This window comes from Macrobrachium nipponense, chromosome 9, assembly GCF_015104395.2.
Source record: "Macrobrachium nipponense isolate FS-2020 chromosome 9, ASM1510439v2, whole genome shotgun sequence".
NCBI classification, from domain to species: domain Eukaryota; kingdom Metazoa; phylum Arthropoda; class Malacostraca; order Decapoda; family Palaemonidae; genus Macrobrachium; species Macrobrachium nipponense.
Genome location: NC_061110.1, coordinates 105451268 through 105463557, shown reverse-complemented (window position 1 = coordinate 105463557; position 12290 = coordinate 105451268). Strand labels below are relative to the sequence as shown.

General features: G+C 32.4%; 1 protein-coding gene across 1 annotated transcript in view; it reads left to right on the top strand.

Annotated features, from left to right (window-relative positions):
• LOC135218166 (protein fem-1 homolog C-like) overlaps positions 1-12053 on the top strand; it is an 81634-nt gene extending 69581 nt beyond the window's left edge. The window contains exon 7 of the mRNA XM_064254315.1: positions 11832-12053. Within this exon, the coding sequence (XP_064110385.1) occupies positions 11832-12053 (222 nt within the window). The remainder of the gene's footprint in view (positions 1-11831) is intronic.
• Positions 12054-12290: the final 237 nt, after the last annotated feature.

The following is a 12290-nucleotide window of genomic DNA, read 5'->3' as shown; positions in this document are numbered from 1 at the left end:
TTTTTAAAGTTAAGGAAATACTACTCAGTGGCAAGAAATAAGCTCAGATAAACCTTAATCCATGAACGTAAATCATGCACAAGTTGTCCGGATTATACTGCTTTATAGTGGTTTTTGTCTTTTGAGATTAAGCTGGCTTTTGCTCATAGAACAGCCGGTAGAGTTATTAGAATGGTATGCAGGAGTAAAGAGGGAATGTTAGTGAATAAGCAAGTGATATCAATGTCATGATGTAATGATATGCTCAACATACGAGAGTAAAAATTCTTTAAACTCTCAGTACCCGTCATCAGGAGAGAAGGACTTACAGCAGCGAGTGAGAAAGCTTTGAAAAACCCTACGGAGACGTCATTCCACATTTCACTTAGTTGAGCTTATAGCAAAGGCACTTTCCTATATACGTAAGTAGTAAAGGGATCGTTGCAAGGAAAGGAAAATGTTGAAGTCGGAAAAAAGTGGGGTTGTCGTCGTTCTTACTAAATGGAAGACATTTGTTTGTATATCTATCGGTCAGAACTGTTGACTGTCAGTGTATTAAAGGTTCTTTGGCTTGTGGTTGCCCTTCAAACAAGGACACGAGACTGATTGACTGTACGTATATACTTTATTTGTGTATCTTACTTCAGTAAGGTGTTACAAGGAAAAAAATAGAAACTAAAAATAAAATGATTCAGTTCTTGTGCATAGTGAGCATGTCGGTGAATTATTCTGGATTAATAATAACAGGGAAAATAACTTAGATTAGTTTTTAAAAAAGCAATTTAGAAATTAATCTAAATAATAATTATATTTAATTATCCTCTGAACGTATCTTTATTTTCAACTGTGACGTCACCATACGAAGGAGAAATTTAGAAAAATATGTTATTCGAAAATATAACCATGTAGATAGATAAATAGATAGATAGATAGATAGATAGATTGATAGATAGATAGATAGATCGATAGTATTTTTTATTTATTTTTAATTGCGAATGAAACGAAGACAAAGAAAGAGTAACAGCAATACCTGTTGCCAGTTTTAAAATATGAAACAACGCAATCTTCTCTAATACTGGTGGTTATTTTGTAATTGTTTGGAGGTCCAAAGATGTACAAAAAAAAAAAATCCTTTTTAAGATAAACAGTTTCATCAGTACAGTATTTTTAGCTTTCAACCAACGAATTATTATTGAATTGCTCTTTATCTATATGTTCATTCGCCTCACTTGCTGTTAAAATATATTGCTTGCATTACTCAATTAGCAAAGAGCTGTATAGCTCAAGATATAAAGAAAAAACTATAGAAACAGAATCTGGTTTGAACAGAATTGAGAAACTAAACTTTTTATTATAATACTGGGGAAGAAATTTAATTTACGTTTAAATATTCACAATATATTTACATCTCTTCAGCATGTATTTTTCCATTCATGTTATCTTCCCTTTTAGGCAAAATGAAAAGTATCCTCATTTCATCTCGTATTCATGATATGCGGTCGAGGAATCTGATTTTTTCCTGATGTAGTCGGGCTAAATCTCTAATAAAAACAACTCTCTTGTAATATTTGTGAAGATATTTGCATTAAGAAACTACAAGATGTTTTAAGTATATTAAAAAAATATATATATAGTATATTATATATATATATATATATATATATATATATATATATATATATATATATATATATATATATATATATGTATATATATATATATATATATTATATATATATATATATATATATATATATATATATATATATATATATATATATATATATATATATATATATATATATATATATATATATATATATATATATATATATATATATATATATATATACATATACATACATACATACATATACATATCTATACTATACATACATACATACATACTACTACATACATATATATATATATATATATATATATATATATATATATATATATATATATATTATATATATATATATATATATATATATATATATATATATATATATATATTAAAGGAAATTGGAGCTGCAGCTTTCGGAATCATACTTGTAGGTTTCCAGGGAAAGGCATTCGATATAATTGAAGGTTTATTGCTGATGCCGACGTTTCACAACTAAATTGTTGCATTTTCAAGGCTGAAATACAGCGAGTTGATTCTTAATAATTAATCATAAAAACACTTATAATAAAATATATAACTAAAATCACTTATTTAAAATGTTAACTCATTTAAAAATATACATATATAAAAACATAATAGACATAAATAATACATCATTACCTCTAATTGCACGAAATGACCCTACCCAGACGGGATGTTATGAAATGGATAACTGTAATTATGAATACCTAAAGTTTACAAATTATATAATAACAATATGGCATTCAATCCTTTACGTTAAATATCCCTACTATGATACAAGACCTTTATTATGTCACAATCTCCTACAATAAAGAAGATTAATTTATATATCATAGCAGACAGAGAAAGAAACAACAGACACCGAGATAGACAGTGCAAGATTGAGTCCCTTAGAGATTTCCAAATGCTAAGACAAAATTAAAGTCTTCCGGGTGAAAGATATTTCACAATAATGCGTCGCAATGGCACTCTTAAGCAGTTGCTAAGCCAAAGATCCCTCATTAGGGTACGGCATATACCATCATTATTCCGGGACGCTTCCACGAATATAATGAGTCCGTTCGTCCCTAATCGTCATAACGCAATTAAGTGAAGGCCTTTTTTTATGCCTGATTCTCGTCCTGCGTCGGATCTTTTGTAGCGCGTAAGAAACTGTGCGAAGCTTGTATCATTACGCAAATAAGGATGGGATCATTATGGTAATGAGGGGATTCCTATGGTCTCCGTATAATTATTAGGGCAGGGTAAATAATCATCATGGTGATGATGATCTTGGAAGTGAGGGGAATTGTTTTCCTTGATGGAGGGGATGGCCAAGAGCAGAGTAGCCATAGTTTGTGTGTGGGTGACGGCATAACGTTCTGAGATTTCTCTCTACATGAAACTCCACTTCTTAGCCTTCTTTGATTTATGGCAAACGCCAGTCATTCGTCTTCAGTAATTTACGCAATCTTTTTCATAAAAGCGGGGCAAATATTTGATATTTACAATAAATCAGGAAGAGATGCAGACTCCAGTCATGCTTTTTCGTAAAAGTGAGGCAAATATTCACAATAAATCAAGAAAAGAAGCAGACTTTATCTGGATACAAAAAAGAAAGGAGGGGCCTGGCCATAATAAAAAAAAAAATATTTCGTTAAATTGACTCATTTTATCTCTCTCGGGTTTTCAACATGATTAGTTTATTCTTCTTTAATATATATTTTTATGAGCAGACGCTATAATTTTGTAAATATGTTGGAATACATTATTATAATCTATACAATCACTGTCTTTACTTTGAAATAACTTATCATCTCATTGATATGAATTCAGCATACAAGGGAACGAGTTCTAATTAACTTATTTCCCTCAAATCACAAAGTAAAAGTTTTCGATTTGAAAGCATATTTCCTTTTTCCGGCGATATATTCAAACCAACGGAAATCATGAAAATTATCAGTTATCAGTCTTTACTCTTTAATCAACTCCTATTTCCATTATTTCTCATCCCTAACTAAGCCATGGCCCTCACCCTTCCTCTTTGATGGTTTATCAAAGTTCTATTGTATTTTTTTATGTCCAAATATTAGGGAAGCCCTGAAATATTTTAGTGGATGTAGAATAATACTGTTTATGGAATGAATTCATTGTTCGTAAATCAGTGGTGTATGTAAAGTAGAGGGTACTCTCTGTAGAAACGAAACATCTATTCATAAAAAATCAGTATTTCTTTATACATACATACATACATACATACATACATACATACATCATCATACATACATACATACATACATACATATATATTCATATATATGTATATATGTGTGTCTAGATATGCATATATATATATACCTATATGTATATAATATAATGCTTTGTAGGATTACTGAGCCTAGTTTCTTAAAAGAAAAATTTATACCTTCAGTCATTCGCTGTAAAATCGAGGTGAAATATTCAAAAGAATTGTAAAACAGTCTTAAATAATTTCGTGAAACGTTGTTGTACCTTGTAATCTACAGTTTGCCTTCTGGCTGATGCAATTCCTGCACACATTTTACTTGAACGTCTGCATTTTAAAGTTTGTAAAAGAGCTTCATCACTCTTGACGAACAAATAACTTTCCTTTGTTTTAATGAGGCGACTATAGCATGGTTTTCTGTTATTCTTCACTGTCAGTAGCACCTGCAGTCTTAGCAAGTGACATTGTAGGAAAACATTCTACTGATCTTTCTTTGTGCTTAAAGAAACATTGAATGAACCAAACAAAAACTTCTTTCAGTTTTCTTCTGAAGATTGAAAAAGAAACCCACAAAATCACTTTGTAACTTGTTTACTTCTAAGTATTTACATTTAGTTTTACTACACATTCGAGTATTTTCAACCTATCTGTGGCCCATTTTCAAGAGATGTTTGGGATGTTAGCCTGGGTCAAGGCCCAGCAGTCTTCTGCTAACATCCCAAACATCTCTTGAAAATGGGCCACAGATAGGGTGTGAAAGTACTCGAATGTGTAGTAAAACTAAATGTAAATACTTAGAAGTAAACAAGTTACAAAGTGATTTTGTGGGTTTCTTTTTCGAAACATTGAATATTAGTTTTCCCGAACATGGGTGAAAATGGTGTAAAAATCTATTCATGGTTGTATAATATTAGATCCATAAGATGGAAGATAGCTGGTATTGTGGTTGGTGTCATGGCATGCCACTCGGATGTCAAGCGTTTGCGTCTCCATCAAGACGATAAAAAAAATCACTGGCTCTGTATCATGAAAAGTTACTGCAGCAGTGTCTATTGGAATAATAATAATAAAATAACAGACCAAGCACTCATAGTTCATTGATTTATAATGATCGTGGAACCGTAGTCTTTCTACAAGGACCGCCTATAGTAGATTCACATCAACCATCCATGTGACGTCTAAGCCAGTCCCTTACGGCGCTCCTGATTGGCTGTTGATAAACCAATCACAAGGCTGGAAACTCTCAGTCTCTCGAGAGAGTTCACATAGGCAGGATGTATGCTCCACCTCTCCTGAGGGAAAGACATATCCCTCAGGAGAGGTGGAACATATTTCCTGCCTATGTGAACTCGAGAGAGAGACAGAGTTTCCAGCCTTGTGATTGGCTTTTCAACAGCCAATCAGGAGCGTCGTAAGGGACTGGCCTAGACGTCAAATGCGTGGTTGATGTGAATCTACTATAGCAAGTCTGCATGTTTTCACATTTCAATCATCTTCTTTCACTAACACTAAGAAATTCCTTGTAGAAGCTTAAACTACTTTTTTTTTTTTTTTTGCCACTCATGCTCAAAATTCACATTTATCTTCCATGAGAACTGGAACAACAGTCCCATATTGGTTTCCAAGCCTTGTGATTGGCTTATCAATAGCCAATCAGGAGCGTCGTAAGGGACTGGCCTAGACATCACATGCACGGTTGATGTGAATCTACTATGGTGCGTTGGATAAGAGTCTTTTGTTTTTGTAGTGTTTCATCCTTCCACCCTTGAAAAATCCTTTCTCCTCCGAGTGATTAAGTTTCCTCTCAAGCTTTTAGAAACCTGGTTTACAAGTAAATTCTTAAATATATTTAAGTAGAGAGCATTATTCAAAAGACGCCATTAAATGTTGCGTTTTGTTTATCGGCAAGTTATGAATTTAAGTACCAAACATGTTTAAAGAATTATATCTATGATTACATGTTTGAATTTTACAATTGTATGAATTATTATCCGTCGCTAAAACGTTTTAAATATAAGGTATATTTCTAGTACCAAATCCATTACATTATTCTATTTTCAGGTATTTTCAGAATGGAAGTCTCTTAATTCTTCCACGGATGATGATTGCAAGTTGATATCGCCACTTTGCGCTGACTTATATAAACAATTTAAGAGGAAAGCTCTATTATACTGATGCTCTAAAATGGTTAATGTAAAGATAATACTTTTTTTATAATTTATGACGCGTTGACGAGGAAGTTGACGGTCAGGAATAATCACAAGAATAGCTTTTCTATGTTAAAGGGTTAGTAGTGATTCTTATTTAAACGCGAAAACACATTAGATGTTGGGAGACATTTTTCGACGACAATCACATTGAAGCTAACAAAAAGGACTCTTATGGAGATGGGATACCAGCTTTCTGAATACAAAGCTCCAAACATGATTAAGTGTGAGTTGAGAGATATCAAATATGGATGTGGATTGGTCTCTTCATATCATCTGGACAGTCACATCAAAAGAGACGTTCGTGGTAATAGTACCTAATGGGGAGGGCATCGATATGACTGCTGAAATTAGCCAGAAGAATAGAGACTATCTAAAGGGGTTATAAGAAATGAGGACACGGTTAAGGAATTTGGCTAAGTTATAGACGGGGTGGGGATATGGTCTATTCTTGGGGCCAGTGAGTTACATTTATGAAACTATCAAAACCCACATGGAATACAATCTTAAAATAGAATTCATACCAATGTTACCCCCCAAAATTTTTTTTATGAGAAAACTGCCTGTTCAACCTTACAAAGGCTTTAATTCCTATTATTCGTCGAAATATGTCTGCACGTTTCCACGAAGGTACCAACTATGAACATTTTAAAAACATCGTAATGCACGACTCAATAGGATACGCAAATGAATAATTTGGGAAGTTGAGGAATATTTGAGAATATTGCTACGTTATGATTTTCGAAATTACTTTGAATAAAAGAACCAACTTCTTCTAAATAAAACAACGTAATGTCTATACTAATTGACACTACTGTCAGAACCTATGAACGTTACAATATGGTTAGTTAGCCTGTTTTCCTTTAGCTGAACCATGTAGGCTAATGTCTGTCCAAGACCCTCGCTTGGTTCTCACAACCAATTTTCTAGCTGCATGAGAACATAGCTATCAGGTATTGCAGACCATTGTATTATCTCAAATTTGCTGTGTGAGTTCAGAGGTCCACAACAGATACATTATACTCTGCAACACCTTACCATACTAAAGTTCAACACTATGGGAAGAGCCTGCGCTGTTAAAAAGCCAAATCAATATAAAACCGAAAAAGTTATGGTTATTCATTTGTCTTGGCGAAATAATGAAATAATGACTTTAACAATCAATACAATGTCAAAAACCAGTCTTTAGTACTTGCTTTCATTCTTCCTTCCTGAACATAGGTGAGATAGAGATAGAAAGGAGGGACTAAAAGAATGAAAAAAAAAAATAAAGCAGAAAAACTAAAGGAATTAATACGATAAATAAACAAGATATATGCCTCATTTGTAACCATCTTCTTATTTTATACTAATTATCATTATCAGGCCACAATTAAATGCAGGGAAGATCTATTCTCCCGGAGACTGGAAATTGAGGCCGATCGATGCCTGGGTTCCAGAGAGCCTGGAAACAGCTCATAGTTGGAGACTTGACGAGGTGCAAAGTCATTTCATCTCGTTCGGCTGAGAGGATCCGTAATTACTTGACAACTGAGATGTGGCCTAAAGGTAATGGGATAGCCCCGCTAGGAGCATAAAATTCTTCTTCCTGATCTTGCCTCTTTCCTTAAATTCTCTTTATTCCCTTTTCCTTTTTTCAAAGAAAAAGATTTCATGTATTGCAAGAATACTAAATGTACCTTTTTTTTTTTCTTTTTTTTTTTACTGACGGAAAGGTATTTCTAAGGGCCTTAAAGAGCTGTTTGCTTTCACGAATACAGCATCCCTACGCTTTGGAGTAATCATTCATATTATTTTATGTTCATTTTATCCCCATCGTTTAAATACAAATGTTGCTTATAAAAGGAAATCTTTGCTTTGATATTTTGCAAGAAGTTCTCCTTTTTCCTTTATCCCTGATTCATTAATAATTTATTTTTATCCATTTTATTAAGTCTGATGCGAGGACACAGTAGAATACCTATAACATGTCATGCAAATAAAAAAAAAAACATTGAACCTTTGGCATCCTCATCATCATTTTATTTGAAAAAGATGGATTAAATTTTCAAAAGATGTACCTAGTGAGAAATTAATGATCATTAAAACTTATATATTCTTGCACTTAATTTCTTTTAATGCTAAGTGATAGATAATGCCTTACATTAAACGAGATAATTCTGTAAAAGGTTATTGAAATTTCAGTAGACTAAAGGCAAGAGACAACGATGTGTTATTCTTAGTATGTCATCAGTTTTGCATAAAACCCCTTTAAAACAGTAAAACTGTATTTTTTGAAAGTTGTTAAATATTGGATATATCAGCAGCGCTTAAACAATATAATAAAAAGTATCAAGAACCCAGTAAATCATCATATCCCTTTATAAATTATAAAGGTATCTATTTGATAGAATACTTTGATTCCTTACAGAAATTTATTCTTTAATACAAAAGCTTTACAAAATGCGTAAATCAAACTATTAATCCGGTATGTTTGCAATCAGTCTGACACGGTTCAATATAATGATCATGTCATCAGTATTTAAAAGATAAAACCCTCTTTACATCATTCGTGGCAGCTATTAATTCTATCTATTTTGTTCAAAATCCTTACGTTTTGTTGTATTCTATAACCATGATATTTTTCTAGACAAGAAGAAGTATAAGAGAAATCAGTATAAGATTAAACGTTATTTGATTAAAATTTCTGAAAAATTACATTCTCTCTACAAAACATTTTTTTTTTATCAACTCAGTAGGGTCCAAGTTACTGAAGTACTTAGTGGATGTATACACTTAATGTTTACGCTTCACTAAGGCCACACGCCACACATGTTATAAAGAACTACCTCTTTTTAAATATTATACAATATTACTTTAAACCAGTAAAACTACTTTTTTTTCAAAAACGTTGCTAACTATTGGTTATATCCTCAGTGCCCAAACAATACAACATGAAATATCATGATCCCAGTAAATCACGAAATTCCCTACAATTTACAAACAAAGGTATCTATCTATTTGATGGAATACATAAATTCCATACAGAGCTTTTTAATATACAAAATCTTCAATAAATACTCAAAATGAACAATAGAAACCGGTTTATTTGCAATCATTCTAACGTAGTTCCCTGTAACGATCATTTTAAGCAATGGACCGTCAACTACTTTAGGTTAACTAAATAAAAGTCTACCTGCATTGTTCGTGGTAGCCAGATTAATTTAGATATCTTGTTCGGATTTCTATGATACTTCACCTTATTAGAGGCCATGGTCAGAACCATAACTCTTTTGCCATAATCTTCCTGAGTTTTGGATTCGATTTCCATTACCTGAGGTTCTTTTCAAGCACATTTACTTTCATTCTACCATTTATTGTAGTCATGACCAAGCCCTAAAGTATTTTTGATCGATATCAAATTAACGAAGTGAACAATAATTATAAACGACTTCACTTTTTCTGCATTTCTGCACTTTCCCCTTTATTTTTTATTCAAATACAAAAAACCTCCTACTTGGCTTTCTGAACCCCCTAACCCTTTAGTCAGCGAGAGTCTCGTGGCATCTGGATCGTGGAAAAGCATTTCCTTTTTCTCCCAATTTATATTCACAATGGAGACACCAGAGTGCTTTCGGCGAAGACATCCATTGAATTTTTCAGGTGAGTAATTCGATTTCCTGAGAACTCTGCTCCCGCGATTAGTGGAACTCTTCCCTTCTCTCTTGATTCTAAGAGTGATTTTCGAAAGCAATGGTTCTTTTATCTTGTTTTTTTATTTTTTACTATAAATCATGTTTCCTTCTCTCTTGATTCTACGAGTGATTTTCGAAAGCAATGTTGCTTTTATCTTTTTTTTTTCTCCTTATAAATCATGTTTCCTTCTCTCTTAATTCTACGGGTGATTTTCGAAAGCAATGTTGCTTTTATCTCTCTTTTTTTTAATAATGTTTCCTTCTCTCTTGATTCTACGGGTGATTTTCGAAAGCAATGTTGCTTTTATCTCTCTTCTTTTTTTAATAATTTTTCCTGCTCTCTTGATTCTACGAGTGATTTTCGAAAGCAATGTTGCCTTTATCTTTTTTTTTTCTTATAAATTATGTTTCCTTCTCTCTTGATTCTACAAGGGATTTTCGAAAGCAATGTTGCTTTTATCTCTCTTCTTTTTTTTATAAGTCATGTTACCTTCTCTCTTGATTCAACGGTTGATTTTCAAGCAATATTGCTTTTATCTTTTTTTTTTTTCAAACACCTTTCCTTCTCTCTTGATTATACGGGTGTTCGAAAAGAGGGTTGCTTATATTTTCTTCCAAATCATCTTTCCTTCACTCTTGATTCTATGAGTGCTTTTCGAAATCAATGGTCCTTTTATTTGTATATATCCTGTTTTCTTCTTTCTTGGTTTTACGAGTGTTTTTCGAAGCAATATTCCTTTTATTTGTGTTTTTTTAAACATCATCTTTCCTTCTCTCTTGATTCTACGATTATTTTCGAAAAAGATGTTTCTTTATTTTTTTTTTATTTCATCCTAAAGTCTTCCATTTTTGTAACTGATGCCTTATGTATGAAAGGACGTATCTTTTGGCTTCCTCTTTCCTTGGAATTTTTGTATCTTATAAGATACACGTATAGAATAATAATGAAGATTATGCAGGATAAAATTTAATCACTGATCGGAAGACAAAACGGAACCTTGAGGAAAAATATTTCCGTAAGTGAAAGAAAAATCTACTACTAATGATAAGCCAATAATTGTCGAGATGTACAATACTTGAGCATCCGTTCCAAGAATTGTTTCACATTTTCGATTCAATGTTTAATGAAATAATGGAATTCGTTTTTAATTCTGGAGTGTGTAAAAGTTTGCTTAATTAATTCAAGTCATATTCACAACTTTTATTTTTTCTATATAATTATCTTCCTAAAATGTCTGAAAATATTCCATTAAAAAACAAGCACGATATCAATTTGGAGTTTTGAGTTTTTTTAAAGTTCAAAATTCATATTTCCATTCGTTGGTGTATGAACACATTCAGTTAATGATATAATGAAAGAATAATTGTGGAAAAGAGAGCGCAAAAGAGAGATAGAATGATATAGAAACTATTACTACCGAGAACAGCATAAAACATTATAATGAAAAAGATATAATTTTGTTTTGCTAATTCGTTTCTAAAAGTAATTTTAGTTCACGATACTCTGAAAAAAATGATAATAGTGATGATGAAAGCTTTCGCTAATAACTGTGCTAACAAAGGTTAAATTACCTGGAACATTCTTGCGTACTCATTTCCATTACATTTTCGTGCCGGATTTTTTGTTATATAAAATTTCAGGTTCTTTTTTCCTTGTTCAATTTTATCTTTGATGAAAACATTATTTGTTTGTAATAATATAAATGAATCCCACTGGTAACGAACTGTTTATAATAAAAACAAGTAAAAAAATGCGCCGAAGAAATTTTGTTTTCTTTACAGCAAATAATGCTGTATGAGCCGCGGCCTGTCCTATAGCGTTGTCAGACGCACAATCATGCCTATCTTTAACCTTAAACAAAATAAAAACTACAGAAGCTAGAGAGCTGCAATTTGGTATGTTTGATGATTGGAGGATGGATGATCAACATACCAATTTGCCGCTCTCTAGCCTCGGTAGTTTTTAAGATCTGGTGGCGGACAGAAAAAGCGCAGACGGACAGACAGACAAAGCCATCTCAATAGTTTTTCCTTACAGAAAACTAAAAAGTCACTCATATCCTTTACATTTACATTCACATTTGCATCATCCTCAGGAGGATGTTCCAACACCAGATGAGAATGTTTCATCAGGTTGTGATAAGTCTCCGTATTCTCTTTTTAGGGAAAAGTGTTCGAGTTCAGGGCGAGCCTACGGCATCATTCTCAGCAAAGCCTCCATAAATGTAATGAGCTCTGTCGCCGCCTTGTTTACATACCGTATTGGTATGAAGGAGTTGTTCCCATTTGCCAGACCGGTTGTGTTGGTTCCTACGTAGATTATTATAATTGTTGCGCGGTGCCTCGAGCGTTATGCTAATTAGGTTCACAATAGTAAGAGGGTGCTTAAGGTAATATATACAATTATAAAGGTAAGGAGAAAAGTCAGAATGACGATGGTAACCTTGTCGGCAACAAATTGGTTTTTACATAGACAAACACTATATATATACGTATATATTACATAATATATGTATATATATATATATATATATATATATAATATTAGTATATAT